Genomic DNA, 16,278 nt, shown 5'->3' on the forward strand with positions numbered 1-16,278 from the left:
AACCCTAAACCCTAAACCCTAAACCCTAAACCCTAAACCCTAAACCCTAAACCCTAAACCCTAAACCCTAAACCCTAAACCCTAAACCCTAAACCCTAAACCCTAAACCCTAAACCCTAAACCCTAAACCCTAAACCCTAAACCCTAAACCCTAAACCCTAAACCCTAAACCCTAAACCCTAAACCCTAAACCCTAAACCCTAAACCCTAAACCCTAAACCCTAAACCCTAAACCCTAAACCCTAAACCCTAAACCCTAAACCCTAAACCCTAAAACCCTAAACCCTAAACCCTAAACCCTAAACCCTAAGCGAAGAATCAGAGCTATGTTCTTGTCCCTGCAGGGGTTCTTCAGCCAACGGACTCCATCTTCAAAAGCTTGAGGAGGAGAAACATGTGCCTTCCCTGTGAAATAAATTCCACACTTCTGCTGCATACGAGCAATCAAAGAACAGGTGTTGCCTTGTCTCATCTTGCGAACTACAAAGTAGACAGCTTGGGGAAACCGAAAGACCCCAACTGATCAATCTATCTCTAGTAGGCAATCTGTGACGAGAGTTGAGCCAAGCTATAAACGCATGTTTAGGGATCCTACCTTTGAACCAAACCGACTTGAACCAGTCCATGCAATTGCCCAAAGGATTGAGATGATCCCATGTTCTTGAGGTCGAAAAAACAGTAGAAGGCTGACTAACCCCAATCTTCCATAGATAATAGTCATCTTCTGCATCATGTTGAACATTTACAACCGAGGGGGAAGGTAGACAATCTTTTAAAAGCCGGATGGTAGGGTTCCTACTACGAGAGTTAGAAATCCACCAATGGCCATCTCTTAATGCATCAGCGACTACCGCCCCCCTAGTCAGACCTGTTCTGCTAGGACCTGTGCCCTCTGTTAACTCCAAAAGAGAACCCAAGCCCGTCCAATTATCATTCCAGAAGCTACAAGATGTACCAGAACGAACCTCGCATATAACAAAAGGCCTTGCCAGAGGTCTGAAATTACAGATGGTCTTCCAAATCCAACTCCCTGAGGATGCAGGATTTAAGGTCCAAAAACAGCAACTCCCTGAGGATATAGGGGGGGTTTTGTATCCTTAAACCCTATATTTCTAAATCTTTTACCCTAAACTCTATCTACATCTTCATTCGAGGAAGTCCTTGAGATATCTCTCGGGATTGTATCATTTGAACTATTCATGGAGTCATCAGTACTGATCCCCTGATCAGAGCTTCCTGACCACTCGGATTCTGATATATGAGGCTCTTCATATATATTTGAAACCGAATGATGATGCATAGTTGAGTGGTTCTGCTGAATATGATCACCTCTGCTTCCAATCTCTCCCAGTGTATCCAATTCAGACCCACTGTCAAAGCTTGACAACGTACAATCCAGATTCAATGGATGCTCGACGCTGAGATTCAGCAATCCTGGAAGATTTACCAAATGGACCTTCCTATGAGAGCAGAAAACAAATAGAATTTTTAAACCATTAAATACACCAACGACTTCAAAAATCAAGAATATGGAAAAGCGATATAGAACATAAGTAGGTAGGTGTACCTCTTGTGAATCACTTTTATGGCTTTCACCTGCTTCAATACTTAAATGAGATTTCAAATCTTGACCCCGTGACCTTTTTTCACCAAGCTATCAATTTCTTTCACCACTCTGCAAACAAAACAGAGACTCCCAATTAGAACCTAAAAAGAATCAAACTTGACAAATCAAACTTGACAAAAAGAAAACTCATAATAAGCAGAATCCCGAATCCTATATATTAATATATACCTCTGCGGATCTGTAATATACAGATACAAAGCACCACCGTTGCTAATTTCTTGATATTGATCTGGCATAAACCGTAGATGATCAGCAAAACCATCAAAGAAAAGGAATCAAACAAAAATCACAATCAATCATGAATCTGTAATCACAAATCACAATTAGACTACACAAACAGAACATAATACCTCCTTCCATGGCGGATCTGCGCTAAAGAACCCAAAGAAAGAGAGAACCCTAAATTCTGAATCAAAGAGAGAGCGAGAGAGCGAGAGAGCGAGAGAGAGAAAGAGAGTGTGTAATTGGGGAGAATTTGAAATGAATAAGAGCCGTTGAATCTAAGCTTCATAACGTCTATATTATATTACCCAAAGAGGAGCGTGAGAGAGAACATGGACCCGGATCTGGATCCGGATTAATTTCGGGTTACGGATCCTAAGCCTTTTGTAAACTATGCGTTTAATTTTGTGATCATATTATAACGGCAACCTAAATGAAAGCTTATGAAAATACATATATCAAAAGCTCTAAAATTATGGAGCGTTCTAAATTAAAGCTCTAACATATGATGTGTTTATTAAATGAAGCTAAATAACCTATTGATATTGTCCTACCATTAAACTATCCAAATGCTATGTTTCGTTTAGGAATTATGACATAAGAAAAGCTTATTCTAATTTGAAAAATAAAATAATAATACAAACTAGATTAAAACCCTGCTAGAGCACGGGTCGAAATTCATTTTATTTATATTGTAATTTTTATATAAAATATAATTTATGTGATTGTTTTTAAAAAAAAAATTGGATAAAATATTATGCAATAAAATCATATGTTAAATATAATGACTTAAAAAGACATTTATTTTGTAAGTTTTATATTGTTAATGATTCTAGATAAGTATTCGTGCTATAACACTGGTTAAATTTTATTTTATACAAAATTTTGTATATTTTCTATTTTAAAATAAAATTTTAATATGTTGTATTAGTTTATGTACGTGAAGCTATTTCAACAATGTATATTCTACCTCATGACTTAAATGTCATTATAAGACATAATTTTGTGAATTTTGTTTTTAAAAAGCGAGTTATTATATTATGAGTAATTTAATATATTCTTATATTTTTTGTTTTAATATACTTAGTTTTTGGAATTCTTTCATATTATAGTGACATATTATTGACATTGCTATAACAAACCAATTTAGAGTGTTTATAGTTTCTAACTTTAATATCAAGTTTCAATATTTTAAAAATATTTCAAAATAAATTATTTAAAGTTTATTATATTATATAAAATTATAAAATTCAACAAAAAAGTATGAAGTTGAATTTAAATATTCAAATTTTGACCGTTACTCAGTAAAATTTTTAATTCAATAGATATTATTTTTAACGAATAGTATTAATAAAACTTGAATATTTTATAGATTGAATCATTTATATTTGTTTTTAAAAATTCAACTTATGGTATATCCGGAAATAAAAATATTTTTTAATTATAATAAATAATATGATCATTTATTTGTTTCACAAAATTGACTGATATATAAAAATGAGAAGTGAAGTATAATGATAATTAACAAATTAATATGTTAAGTTAGATATCAAAAGATTTTATTTGATGAATAATTTAATAAAGTAAATTAATATTGTAAATTAGATGATATCAAATGATTCTATGATTCTTTAGAATATTCTATTTAAGATTTTTGGAAACAATAAATCCAGACTATACAAATAATATAAAACTTAATTTATAACCTATTTGTAATCAATTTATTAAAATTATATAGTCTACCAAACAATATTGTGTACTTCCATTTTATTATATAGGGGATATCAGTTTAAAAACTTTAAAAACATTATATATTGCAGTTTTTTTCTTTTTTTTGCCAATCGATCATATTCTGGTTTTCTAAATTGCTATTTGTGATATAAGTTCCATCTTAAAAATATCGGTTACCAATCAATACTTTCAAGCAGTTATTGACCACTAAATTATTTTATAAAGACATGGAATGCTTCGCCTAGAAGTGATGATAAAGTATTGATTTATCGGTTATTGATATTATCCTATCCAAAATGTTATGTTTCGTCTAGAAATTTTTTTCCAATAAAATTTCTGATTTTATAAGATAAAACGATCACATAATTTAGGTTACAAGGTGTTTTAGCTACAACGAGCTCTAGGATGAACAAACATGGTATACAAACAATAAAAAAAAAAAAAAAAAAAAAAAAAAAAAAAAAAAAAAACTAGGTGGGATAGCTTCGAAACCATATCTGAAGAGACCTTGGAGCTTCGGTTTATTATTCCTAGCTAGGCAAATGTTTCGAATCCTTTTGTCAAGATGGTGGAACAGACCCAGTTGCCGTGCTCAAGCTATTTGTGGCTTAGGGCGGAAAAAAAATTGTGGATTTTGTTATTAAAGAGATTGAAATATTTTTTATTTATTTCAAAGACAACAATGATCTTAAGATTTAAAAAAAAAAACAGTATAAACCAAACTTTTCTATCTTTTTCTCCTAAAAATATTTTTAGCTACAATTCCAAAACATAATTCTTTTATTCTTAATTATCTTTTTATTTATTAATTGTCTTCCATTAATATTTTTATACTATAGTTATAACTGTAAAACGTAATAATTATTTTATGTGCAAAAATTTCCTTATACATAAAAAATATTGATTTTATTGTAATGACATAATGTGATGGATTTCTCAAACAAAACACCACTTTACAAACATATTTATGTTATCAACTTAGATATATATAAGCCTATAGATAGGAAAAAGATGTGGCTTAATAATTTTTTAAAAATTGGTGGCTTAGGGCAAATGCCCTTTCCACAACACCTTAAGCACGGCACTGAACAGACCTTCAACCGAGTAAGGGTGTTGGTGTAGATTTGCGCATTACGCTCATGTCAAATGGTATACAATCTATTATCATTATCATTTGAAGCTTCAGAGCTACTAAAAGCTTCAGAGTGGTATCAATCTATTATCATTTGAAGGAGCTTGCAGCCAAAGGAGGAGTTTAGGAATTATGACATAAGAAAAACTTATTCTATAATGGTTTACATTTTTTTTTTTTTTTGGATAACTGTTTATTATATTACATGAGGTTTACTAAAATGTGTGCAAATTTAATATGTTTCATAGTTCGTATATCAAAAACTATTATTTCTTCTCCCCCGGAATTCTTATCCATGTGGTGTGTTTTAGACCAATTCAGGTTGTCCGTTGTTGTAGAAGTGATAATAAGATTTATATGGATGAGCTGGAATATAAGGGCCGAATTTGGAGCTTTTATTAAGACTCAAATGATTTTAAATGGAACAAATAACGGAAAATACAAACAAGAAATTGAAAAACAAAGAACTATTCTTCTTGACAAAAGAAAAAAAGGAAATAGTACTCTTATTAATACCATAATAACCAAGCTTAATTGTACATCAATATCATATAATCACCAAAAGCTTGATATGCATACAAATACGTAAATCATATATAAGATGTGTGCAAATTATATATGTTCCATAGTTCATGGACTGTGGAAGAGCTGGATCATAAGGAAATAAAAGCACACAACGTGTGTCGCTCTCATTTTCCTATAATGTTTCATTGTCTGGTTGGAGTTTTAATGATGTGGTAGGAGGAGAGGCTGGAAGCCGTGGCTGAGACAGGCTTCCCATACCTGGTCCAAATCGGAGGGAAGAAGGGATGTGCCACACTCATGCACTTCCCATCCTTCTAAGGCGTGCAATATGCCGGCCACTCTAGTTGCACTCATCGCCTTTCTTGGTAACCAGTTCTGCAGATGTTTTTTTCTTCTAATTAGGGCTCTTATATCTATAAGAAATTAGTTGGATCGGATAGTTTGTGTACTTACCTCACAGGAGTGGATATTCGCCAAAGATTTTGGAACTATCAAGGCCGGTGTGGTATGATAGATACAATCTTTACGTAACTGCTTGAGGGGGAACTGTGAGAATGGTATAAACAATGTTCCTTTTGTGGCTTTTTCCTGCTCTTCACTAGTTGTTCCTTCTCCCACCAGCCATACCTTAACCCAAATCCATTACTTAGTTAGATTGAAATGCTCTTCAGTATTTTGTATTTTTAATATACGCTTCTCGAATATTCTCATTCTGCTTTTTTGTTTTGGCTAATATTACCTTGTTTGATGAGAGTACTTCAGAGGTTTGATAGACCAAATAGTCTCTGCATTCTTGCGGAATGCATGATCTTAGTTTCTCGTACTCGTCTAGACGCAGAGTGGAGACCTGCGCGGATGATATTCACAAGGAAATGTAATGAGTGAGGAGCATAAAGGATATCCATATATCATTAATTGTCTTTTCTATTGGACATCATAACAGAGGAGGGAAAAGAAAACAAACGACCTGAACGCCTCTCTGACAGAGAGCAGAGGCGATGGTATAGGCGACCTTAGTGAGATGGCCTGTCATCACGACGTTTTTAGTAGCTTTGGATACACTATTAATCACAACGGCTGCTGATAATCTACTGCCATCCACCACTCTTACTTTCAATTCTGGATGCTTGTGGATATACACCTCTCCATTCCTGTTCAGCTCCTCCCCCTGTTTCAGTTCACCACAGCTTTAATACTACAGCATCTACACAGCGTAAAACCAAAAGAGTCAGAGATATATAGTTTCTTTACTTGATTCATGAGACCCAGGCTAAGCACCTTCACTCCTTTTTTATCTGCCTCCAATATCGCTTTCTCAATCATGGTGTTGATCGCGTCTTTCCTCCATTTTAATAAGTACTGCATGCATATAATATATATATCACCATTAATATATGCATCAGTAAATTAACCTGCTTCTATATATATCTAATAAATTAAATCAAAAAAGGATCAAATAAGCTGCAGATGATGATGATGAGGACCTGTAGATTATATCTAGGTATCATCCAAGACTGCAAGTTGAATTTCTTGAAGGAGTTGCTCTCAGCGACAAAGAGGCGGGCGTAGAAGAGCGTGAAGATCATGGAGAGGGAGGTGAAAGGCCACAAGAGGCGCATGAACCATCTATAAGAGAAAGGGTAGGAGGCAAATGAGGCCAAGCCAATGCGCAAATGGTATATGGACTCTGGCGTCGTCAGGTGAGTTAAGTGCACCACATCCACTTTATCTTCTCCTCTTTCTAGAGACTTCTCGTACAATGTATCTGTGGTTTCATCCATTGTGCCGTAAATGTAGTCATACAAGGGCATAAAGAGGGAGTAGTTGGTCCGGAACTGCGTGTGGTGCAGCGAGTGGAATCTGCAATTCTCATACTCCATTAACTCATCGAAATTGAAAAGTAGTTTATCATAACAAATATAAACTGTAAATTTTTATTTGGTTAGACTAACCTTGCGCTAAATTAATACTGAAAACAAAAGACAAATATTTAATTTAAGTAATGTATCAAGAAGGTTAATATATATATATATATATATATATCAAAGGATGATTGGTTAGAGAAACTATTAATAAGTAAAGTTATGGGAATTGGAGTATATGTGCCGAGTCTGTGCTGATAAGTTGAGCGATATAGATATTTTAAATAGATTCTTTTTGTGGTCCAGGGATTCTGTAGTTGACGATCATTCATAGTAAGAATACAAACAATATCACGTCACCTTTTTGTATACAGGAAAGGAGAATGTGTATGAAGTCGATTATAATAACTAGCATATAAACCAAAGTATTCGTATGTTTTAATGTTTGCTTAGATTCTGATACGTAATCGAGAATTAACTATTTGTATCAGATATCAAAAAAGGTTTCTAGTTAGTGCTTAATTATATGCCAAATTGCTTTCCAAAAGTTTGGTATTAATTTAATTATATATATATATATATATATATATATATATTTATTTATTTTTCTCTCTTCCCCTAGCTCCTGCTAGTCTCCTACTCTCTCTCTCTCTATATATATATATATATATATATATAATATATGAATTATATATGAAACATAATTAGGAGATGTAAATGACTTACGAGGGAGTGTAACAGATGAACTTGAGGGGAGGAAAGAGGTGGAAAAGGCGCTTGGGGATGAGCTCGAAATTGCAGTGTCCCATGTTGTTCATGAAGTCAATGTAGATTATGTATCCGGCAAACGAGGCTATGGACGCCGTTTTCGTTAGCAACGTCGTAAGTAGTGGTATCGCGAAGAGCATGAAGTACGCTATGTGCTCGGCAAACGGATGTATCACCGCTGCATATATTGATGATAATCCCATTAATTATATATAGCTACTAATTAATTAGGACGTTAATTAAACTATATATTTTACGTATGTTAAACAACATTCCAAAATATATGCGGCATAGAGATCAAGGTTATAAACAAGAGTTACAAGTGATGGGTTCAGTGACGATAGATGAGTGGTGGTGGGAATGGTAGCGGGAGTAAAGATAGTGGTGGTGGAGAGCTTTGTGGAGCCAATAATAGAGAAACTCCACCGGTCCAGCGTGAAGCAGCGCCGCCATCAACACTCCGTCGGTCCTCCACCAAGGAAGTTGCTTGGCCTCCGGCAACAGGCAGATGCCTGTATAAAACAGCACTCCGTTGAACAGTATTTGGTCATCCCTGTGCATGTAATTATATATCCGGAATTAATTTGTGAAATACACGCTTACTCGCATGGTAGGAAGAAGATACAAATTAATAAAAACGCACCAATTGGTTTCCCTATCGACTTGATTGAAGTCGATTCCCTTGTCGACGATGCGCCTCTTTCCCTTGGACGTATAGTAACGGGACAGAGAGATCCAAACCTGGTTGTGCAGAATTCTGAAGAGCAAGAAAGGGAATACGAGGGAGTACCCGATATCCCTCGTCTCCGGATCATCTGTCACAAACCTGTATGTGCTGTGGACCACCCATGGTGCTACTACTATGTACTTTTGTATTGTTTCCACGTCAAAAAAAACATATATCAGCAACAAATTTCAATCATAAGCACGCGTCATAGTGTTAGTAAATTTTTAAAAAAATATTATATAGAAAAAAACCACAAAGTGCACCTTGAAGCTCCCGAGGGGTGTCCAAGGCCAATCGGTGAGGACTCCTGGTTTTGTGGCCATTCTACCGTCGAATGTAATATGGGTATGTGTGAGTCACTGTGTCTTTCTAACTCTTGTCAGCCAAGGTACACATTATATAGAAATAAAGGTAGCAAAGTCCTTTATTGTTAGACTGATAATGACGAAACCACCCCTATCTTCCCACCAGTCCAATTCCTTGTGATGGGGCCAGCTAAGACCAAACATGTACTACTCCCGTTCGATGCTCTCCACATGGATCCATATTTATGACACTCAGCTAATTACCCCCTCCCACCTTCATCGATGATCTGATCATATCCATGGCTTTGAAATGCACCGCTTAATTGATGGCGTCTTATATTTATTTATGGTTATAATTGAAAGTATACGGGTATATATGTCCCCATGAAAAAATACTACTAACCAAGTTGGGCATGTGTTAGGTATTGATGCTTATTGCTTGGCAACTACTAGCCAATCAAAATCATGCACGTTGAAGCGTTGCGCCAGCTAGTATCTGTTGCGCTCCAACATTAAATGGGAGAAATTAAAAGTGAAAATATCTATACGTACAGGAGGCTAAGACCAAGAAAGCGCAACCTCTTAAGCGAGCTTTGAATAGTACTTGTCCGTTTCTTTTTTAGTAACTCCATCTCTCACGCCACAAATTATATATGTATACGTATACCCTACCCCTCCTAAATTAGGTAGCGAGTGGACCATGCATGGGTAAGGACCATTTAAGTAAAACCTCGTCAAGTTTTTGCAACTACTTTGATTTGATGATGCACCCAAATATTGTTTTAGTTTTTATGTTATAGAAAGGAAAATATGCACACAAGCACTACTTAATCAAATGCTTTAGTTTAGATGTAATCAAATCACTGTTTCTAAAAAATGTATATGTAGTTTTCAAATTTTAACTAATTGAGTATATCAATCGATGTAATTATTTGTCCATATCCTATAGAATATATATGTAGTAAAGCACATGGCAGCAAGCATAAATAATTAAGATGCAGCTAGCTAGTACTTATATAGTCTATAAAAATACATGATAAATAACACAAAAAAGCTTAATTAGTTATGTAATATGAAAACAAAGCTTAGTTTCGGAAGAGAAGTAGATTAATCAAGGCGCGCAGGGGATATATATAAGAATATGAAAAGCTCATAGATGAGATGGTGGGAGAATCAGAGGTTGGAAATCATGGCGAAGAGCAGCTTCCCAGATGGTGTGGAGACGGAAGAAGTTGCAAGTGTTGCCGCAGTCATGCTCCTCCCAACCCTCAAGTGCATGCACTATACCTCCTATTTTCCAGGCACTCATCACCCTCCTCCCAAGCCAGTTCTACAACAACAATTTATTCATTACACTATGCATACATGATACATCTATCAATTCTAATATAAAAGTAACAGATATATATATATATATATATCTATACATATTCAAATATGTACCTCACAGGAGTCGATGTTTTGGGCAGACTTAGGAACACGCATAGCTGGAGTGGAGTGGTAGAAACAGTCCTTGCGGAGTTTCTTCGGAGGAAAGTGAGAAAAGGGGACAAAGAGGGTTCCTTCTTTTGCTTTCATCTGCTCTTCTTTCTCTATTCCATCCCCCACCAACCACACCTTTGGGGAGTAATAACTTTTGTTTGTAGACAATACCAGATTCTTGACGACCCCAGATTGGATGAGTTTGATGTGTTCCTCTTTGCGTAACAATACCACCTATACGTACACATTAATTACTACGTTAGTTTTTGTTTGGCTTGAGAAGATGAGTACATTCCAGTTCTCATATTTATACACCTTGACGCCCTTTTGGCATAGAGCAAAGACAACGGCCGACGCAACCTTTGTGAGATTTCCTCTAAAGACAATCTCTGTGGTTTCCTTAGGAATAATGTTGACCACCACCGCAGCTGCCATGCTGCTTCCATCCACTAGTCTTATCTTCAACTTTGGATACTTTTGCACGTACATCTCTCCATACCCGTTTAGCTCCGCCCGCTTATTAATCGTGTGTTAATTAGTTACTTATCCAATAGTTATTCAATATTCATATATATATATATATATATGATAGCTTTGAAGTAAATAAACTTACATTGTTCATGAGGCCAAGACTCATTACTTTTACACCCTTTGCATCTGCTTCAAGGATAGCTCCCTCTATTAAGTTGTTGATGGACTCATGGTGGCGCTGTGATTTATACTGCGGCCGCATGTTTTATGTGACAAAATTAATTAGTAGTAAACTTTAGATGAAATTACAAAAGGTATACCCACGAGAAAATATTTATTTGTTTAAATTACAAAAATTACGCACGCATGTAGTGTTGTTTGTTTGGAAAATAGTTGTGAAGCCCAACATAAAAAGAAAACCCGTACGTTTGTGTCAAGAGAGAGAGAGAGAGAGAGAGAGAGAGAGAGAGAGAGAGAGAGAGTAAAATGCTTACGTGAAAGGAATACTTGGGAAGGAGGTGAGAGTGAAGGGTGAGGTGACGGAGACGGTTTCGCTCAAAGACAAAGGTGCGCGAGGAGAGAGCGGAAGCGAGAACAAATGAGCATAGGAGAGTGAAGGGCCACATGAAGCATGTGAGATACCATGGGGATCGATTCCACAAGGGGAAAGAGGAGAGGGAAGGGAAGCCAAGGCGCATTTGGTAGATGGAGTCGTGTGTGGTGAGGTGAGTGAGGTAGATGACGTCGGGTGAGTCCTCCTCTCTCTCCAAGGACCTCTCGTATAGTGACTCGCTCAACTTATCAGTTGTCCCGTAGATGTAGTCGTATATCGGCATGAACAGAGAGTAGTTGGTCCGGAACTGCGTGTGGTGGAGCGAGTGGAACCTTCAACGTATTTGATGCCATGTTATATATGCATGCATACACAGTATTCAAAATCTAAATAAATAGTAGTGCTTTACAAAGGACGTACGAGGGGGTGTAGCATAGGAACTTGAGGGGAGGGAAGAGGTGAAAGAGACGCTTAGGGAAAAGTTCGAAGTTGCAGTGTCCCATGTTGTTCATGAAGTCAATGTAAGTCATGTATCCGATGATGGAACAGATGGAGAGGATCCCACACAGGGACGCTGTTACCATGGGTATGGCAAAGAGTAGTGAGTAGGCGATGTGCTCGGCGAAGGGGTGCACCACAGCTGCCAAGTTTGATTTAAGATATTTATGGATGTATCTATAGATTAGAGAAATTAATAGAAGATAGAAAAACGGTGGATGAAGGTACGTACACGTGATGGGCTCGGTGACAATAGAGGAGTGGTGGTGAGAATGATAGCGAGAGTAGAGGAAGTGGTGGTGTAAAGCTCTGTGGAACCAGTAGTAGAGAAACTCGACAGGACCAGCGTGAAGCAGAGCCATGAGGAGGGCTCCGTCTAGTCTCCACAGAGGAAGATGGGAGGCGCCTGGGAGCTTGATGTTGGCGAGATACATGAGGAGAGTGTTGAAGATGATTTGGTCATCCCAAGTGCGCTCTCGGTCCACTTGCTCAAACTCAATGGGCTTGTCCACGATTTTCCTCGTTCCCTTAGCCGTCCTCTGGCGCGACACACTGATCCATATCTGGCTGTGAACTATTCGCCACAGCATCAACGCGACTATCATCAGTCTGCTGAAGTCTTTCTCCTCATCCGCAACAGTCACGTACGAGTGCATGCTCGCCATCACAAACGGGGCCACCAAGAGGTACTTGAAGCTACCAAGGGGACTCCATGGCCACTCCGTCAGAGCTCCGGGCTTCGACGCCATCAAAAGGTACTTGAGCTAGTCTGCTGTCGAAGAAATGTTGGAGGAAACTGCAGTTTTGGAGATACTTGTGAAGTGCAGTTCTTGTTTAGAATGTGACATAATATAGAAATATAGAGGCATTACCACCATGTCCATGTGGGATACTGCGAAGAAGCACATGGTGATGGGGCCCTCTTTACCACATTAGAAATGTTGCAGCAATAATTATTTTAAGAAAAGGAAGAAACCTCAAACTTCAAAGTTCAAATACGTAAGGAGAGGAGCCAATGGGCGCATTGATTGATGATTATTGAAGAGTATGACTTGCCAAAATTTGGCTTTTACCTCTCTCTGTTCAGACATCAATGTTATCGGCCTACCTCCACCGGCCCCCAATGCCGCCCATTTAATGAAGTAAATGAAATTCAAGTCACGTACTTTCCTTCTTTCTTCATTCAATTACATTGGTTGGAGCCCAACATCAAAAAGCCCATTGCCGTTTTTTTTTCTTTTTTCTCTCGGCATTTTTTTTTTTCCACTAAAAGAAATAATATCACAAAGGAGGGGACCAGCAAGCTCCAGCTCCATCTCCATCAAGCTCATCTACCTTTTTTTTTCTTTCAAAAACAATAATAATTTCGTTCCTCTTTTTTTTTTTTTTTTCTTTTTCCCTGAAATCCGCGAGATGAAGAACAAAGTTAGCCTTCTGGAGTCGATTTTACTGTTTCTCTCACTCTCAGAGCTAGCTAGCTCCAAATTTCACGGTATATTCTTTTCTTCTTCAATGTGTAAAGTCACTACATATGCGAATATGGAGTTGGATTTCTCGTTCAGCATTTGGTCAGCCTTTCTATGATTTCGCTTACAACTCTTAGGCGGGACTAAGTTTTAGAATGGTTGCAGGAAATCCAGCTCATGAAATGGTGAGCATCTTGAACCGGAACAGAACATCCCAAAAACTCACCAACCTAAATGAGAATCCTGGCCTTGGTTGCATGGCTCTCCAGTATGTTGAGTTCTGCGAGGGGAATTGCAACGTCAACAACACTCTCGGCTGCGAACCCCCTGAAGACGACTTCACTCAGGTTTTTGCCCCAAACTGTGGTGTAGAACTTCCAACTTTTGGAGCCATAACAGGCCATATCCTCGGCTGCAGCTCTAAGTATGTAGCACCAGAAGTCGCTTTCTCAGACATTCTCTTCAGAGATAACAAAACCTTGTCGGTGCTTAGAAATAGGTCGCACACCGAGGTTGGAGTGGGAGTGGCTAGGTTGCATAAAGGTACCTTCTTTTGGTGCCTTCTCTTTAGCGATGGTGGGACAAACTCCTCCTTTGCTCTGGAAGATAACGGCCGGGGAATCAAACAGAGAAGAGGCTGCTACAGCGGAAGTGCTTTTCCTTGTAGCAATGCACACATGATTTGCATGCGCCTTCTCAACAGCTTTCTGGGAATTCTCTTGTCTTCCTCCTGTCTATTTAAGCAACACCTTACGAGTTGATTCTCAAAAGGCAAACCATTGCTTGTTGTTTGGAAGGACTAAAGAATATGGCACATTTTGTGTTAATGAAGCACCAAATCAATGTTTTCCTTTATTCTTTGGAAAGAAAAAAATAGTAACAACTGGTTAAATGGACAGAATTTAATCGCACTCGCTATACATAAAAGTGAGTCGTCTTTACTAGAGAATGAAAGGCTTTGCATAGACATCGAATGGTTGACAAGCAGTTAGCTGAGGCTCCTGTCAAAACAGATCAAAATAGATTTAAGAAAAATTACCAACCTGTATCAACACAATAGAGTAAGAAAGGATTGTACCTGTCTTAATCCCCCAATTGCACTTCCCCCTGTCAGAAGCATGCTTAGCACAGTGGTAACAACTCCACTACCACCAATACCACCACCATCATTCCCTGTATTCCTTATTGTGGTGCGCATCGAATTCAGAATGCTTCCATAGGTTGTGCCTTGTGTGCTGCGTTCTATGGCTTGAATAAAACAGAATGTCATAGCACCTGTAGACGTGATCTTTGACAGCGCCTATACATATGTAATATGTTTCAATCATGAGTGGAAGAAGCAAGCAACTACAATTGGAAGGCGTATGACTAGATTAGTTCGACTTACTGATGTGTCTGCCGAAGTCTGATCATCATCACATCCACTGATCGATATGGCTTCCCCACCAGCTGTTCCTTTCCACAAACCTGACCTAGGGCGATGATCCTCCCACACATACTGCCCAGCTCTGTTTCAATAACAGAATATGGATGTCAGTTAAATATAACAAGCAGTAGGAAAGGTAAGCAACTTCAGTTTTAGCAGCAGCAGCAACTGAGGAGAGGAGTAACCTGTTCATTCTACATAGGAAGGGTAAATCCAGGACGGTGCCACTATGGCAAGCATCGATAATTGAATGGAGCTTGACACCATGGGGAAGAGGACGCACAATGGTAGCGTTGATCTCATCATCTACAATCATCCCCTGAGTTTCAAAGTCAAGGGGACAGAGTGTTTCATCATAGCCATCAACTTCATCACCGTTGTAGTTTCTTTGACGCGAACCATGACCCGAGTAGTGAAAGACAAGTGAGTCGCCTGCTGTGCATCCCTGTACGAGCCAATACAATGCCATCCTCATGTTTTGCTTAGTCGGGATACGATATGGATCAGTTTCTTCCTCTGCAACAATTTATGAGAATGATGGAACCATGTTCATGAACAATCATCTATTATGGAATTCGAACTTGCAAGAATCAATCAAAACTCAGTATGAAGAACAATTCACCATACTAGTTCAGGGCATTCTATTCTATGGTAAGTGTTTTTTCTTTTTTTTTATCAGATTCAAAAATTCAAGTTTCCAAGTTAAACAACAATATAGGCATAGAATTAGTGTACCGGTGAGCATGAGAATTGAATCTGGGGAGAATTTGAACTTGTTGATGAGAAGGTGTCGCATGCATTTAGCGTCGTTGATGCAGCCTTTGAGCTCGTGGCGAGAGAAACGGTACGAAATACCACAGATCACAGCCCTCTTCCTGCCATGGGGGTGAGGCAGCTGACCGGGAGGCGCGTGGATCTGGGGTGGCGGAGGAGAGGGGGAGGAAGATGGTTGAGGAGGAGGGGCGGTGCGAGGGTCGGCGATATGAGTAACAGCCTGGCAGAGAGCGCAGCGTATAGATCGGGCGCCGGATGGGAGCTGGAGAGGCGTCCGACAACCGGAGCAATTCACCAGCATCGGAGGAGCGTAGATGCTTGAAGGAGGTGGCGGGAACATTATTCTCAGAAGGAATCAATCAGGTGAAGAAGAATCCGATCACCAAACCAAATCATATGAGAGAGAGAGAGAGAGCGCGTGAGGAAGACGACACAGTCAATCAAAGGAGGCGGCACGTAGACGTAAGGAAACGTCAAATGCGATTAAGGCTTCACGAAAGCCCATTTAACAGTTTTAAGCCCAATGTAGTAGTCCCATACACTGGTTATGATTGGAATGGAAAAAACAAATAAGAGTCGAGGAGCTTTCATTCAAAGTGAACAACATGTATGGAAACGGCCGGGAGAGTAAGTAAATAGATGATGATGATATATGATTTACTGGAGTCCTCCCTCTCTTCTAATTCATGACGGAGCAGCTCAAACGACT

General features: G+C 38.3%; 5 protein-coding genes across 6 annotated transcripts; 1 reads left to right on the forward strand and 4 right to left on the reverse strand.

Moving 5' to 3' along the window:
• Positions 1 to 371: 371 nt before the first annotated feature.
• Positions 372 to 1,987, reverse strand: LOC104773745 (uncharacterized). The gene is made up of 6 exons (XM_087494964.1): positions 1,978 to 1,987; positions 1,796 to 1,856; positions 1,651 to 1,675; positions 1,568 to 1,596; positions 1,216 to 1,460; positions 372 to 1,096 (listed from the first exon to the last, which is right to left on the reverse strand). Exons 1-6 carry the CDS (start codon positions 1,985 to 1,987, stop codon positions 372 to 374), a joined length of 1,095 nt encoding a protein of 364 aa, XP_087351090.1.
• Positions 1,988 to 5,202: 3,215 nt separating this feature from the next.
• Positions 5,203 to 9,737, reverse strand: LOC104773743 (very-long-chain aldehyde decarbonylase CER1). 2 transcript variants are annotated; one of them, XM_087495015.1, is made up of 11 exons: positions 9,303 to 9,409; positions 8,858 to 9,186; positions 8,511 to 8,734; positions 8,188 to 8,420; positions 7,826 to 8,045; positions 6,722 to 7,097; positions 6,489 to 6,596; positions 6,205 to 6,405; positions 5,977 to 6,084; positions 5,691 to 5,864; positions 5,203 to 5,612 (listed from the first exon to the last, which is right to left on the reverse strand). In XM_087495015.1, the coding sequence occupies exons 2-11, from the start codon at positions 8,915 to 8,917 to the stop codon at positions 5,439 to 5,441; spliced, it is 1,878 nt and encodes a 625-aa protein (XP_087351141.1). In that variant the 5' UTR covers positions 8,918 to 9,186; positions 9,303 to 9,409; the 3' UTR covers positions 5,203 to 5,438. The 2 variants fall into 2 exon arrangements, with proteins under 2 accessions (XP_087351141.1, XP_087351140.1); XM_087495014.1 differs by having other exon boundaries at positions 8,858 to 9,737.
• Positions 9,738 to 9,886: 149 nt separating this feature from the next.
• Positions 9,887 to 12,943, reverse strand: LOC104773742 (protein CER1-like 1). Its single transcript, XM_010498395.2, has 7 exons — positions 12,136 to 12,943; positions 11,826 to 12,045; positions 11,347 to 11,737; positions 10,995 to 11,102; positions 10,697 to 10,897; positions 10,343 to 10,615; positions 9,887 to 10,229 (listed from the first exon to the last, which is right to left on the reverse strand). Exons 1-7 carry the CDS (start codon positions 12,650 to 12,652, stop codon positions 10,050 to 10,052), a joined length of 1,890 nt encoding a protein of 629 aa, XP_010496697.2. The 5' UTR covers positions 12,653 to 12,943; the 3' UTR covers positions 9,887 to 10,049.
• A 173-nt stretch (positions 12,944 to 13,116) lies between these two features.
• Positions 13,117 to 14,224, forward strand: LOC104773737 (uncharacterized). Its single transcript, XM_010498388.3, has 2 exons — positions 13,117 to 13,395; positions 13,535 to 14,224. Exons 1-2 carry the CDS (start codon positions 13,317 to 13,319, stop codon positions 14,128 to 14,130), a joined length of 675 nt encoding a protein of 224 aa, XP_010496690.1. The 5' UTR covers positions 13,117 to 13,316; the 3' UTR covers positions 14,131 to 14,224.
• On the reverse strand, positions 14,186 to 16,221 carry LOC104773741 (metacaspase-1). Its single transcript, XM_087495026.1, has 5 exons — positions 15,531 to 16,221; positions 14,981 to 15,311; positions 14,757 to 14,877; positions 14,448 to 14,669; positions 14,186 to 14,370 (listed from the first exon to the last, which is right to left on the reverse strand). Exons 1-5 carry the CDS (start codon positions 15,907 to 15,909, stop codon positions 14,311 to 14,313), a joined length of 1,113 nt encoding a protein of 370 aa, XP_087351152.1. The 5' UTR covers positions 15,910 to 16,221; the 3' UTR covers positions 14,186 to 14,310.
• Between the last annotated feature and the right edge of the window lie 57 nt (positions 16,222 to 16,278).

The sequence above is a fragment of the Camelina sativa genome, chromosome 17, assembly GCF_030686135.1.
Source record: "Camelina sativa cultivar CO46 ecotype springtype chromosome 17, ASM3068613v1".
NCBI classification, from domain to species: domain Eukaryota; kingdom Viridiplantae; phylum Streptophyta; class Magnoliopsida; order Brassicales; family Brassicaceae; genus Camelina; species Camelina sativa.

Coding starts and splice junctions, on each gene's coding strand:
- LOC104773745 (XM_087494964.1), bottom strand. Junction 1,676..1,795: donor TATATTACAGATCCGCAGAG/GTATATATTAAT, acceptor TTTTGTTTGCAG/AGTGGTGAAAGAAATTGATA. Junction 1,097..1,215: donor AAGCTCTGATCAGGGGATCA/GTACTGATGACT, acceptor ATAGGGTTTAAG/GATACAAAACCCCCCCTATA.
- LOC104773743 (XM_087495014.1), bottom strand. CDS start 8,917: ATGGCCACAAAACCAGGAGTCCTCACCGATTGGCCTTGGACACCCCTC. Junction 6,085..6,204: donor TCTGTCAGAGAGGCGTTCAG/GTCGTTTGTTTT, acceptor TCATCCGCGCAG/GTCTCCACTCTGCGTCTAGA. Junction 5,865..5,976: donor AAGTACTCTCATCAAACAAG/GTAATATTAGCC, acceptor ATTTGGGTTAAG/GTATGGCTGGTGGGAGAAGG.
- LOC104773742 (XM_010498395.2), bottom strand. CDS start 12,652: ATGGCGTCGAAGCCCGGAGCTCTGACGGAGTGGCCATGGAGTCCCCTT. Junction 10,898..10,994: donor GTCTTGGCCTCATGAACAAT/GTAAGTTTATTT, acceptor ACGATTAATAAG/CGGGCGGAGCTAAACGGGTA. Junction 10,616..10,696: donor TATGCCAAAAGGGCGTCAAG/GTGTATAAATAT, acceptor GTGTACGTATAG/GTGGTATTGTTACGCAAAGA.
- LOC104773737 (XM_010498388.3), top strand. CDS start 13,317: ATGAAGAACAAAGTTAGCCTTCTGGAGTCGATTTTACTGTTTCTCTCA. Junction 13,396..13,534: donor AGCTAGCTCCAAATTTCACG/GTATATTCTTTT, acceptor GAATGGTTGCAG/GAAATCCAGCTCATGAAATG.
- LOC104773741 (XM_087495026.1), bottom strand. CDS start 15,909: ATGTTCCCGCCACCTCCTTCAAGCATCTACGCTCCTCCGATGCTGGTG. Junction 15,312..15,530: donor TTCAATTCTCATGCTCACCG/GTACACTAATTC, acceptor AAATTGTTGCAG/AGGAAGAAACTGATCCATAT. Junction 14,371..14,447: donor CAATTGGGGGATTAAGACAG/GTACAATCCTTT, acceptor CTGTTTTGACAG/GAGCCTCAGCTAACTGCTTG.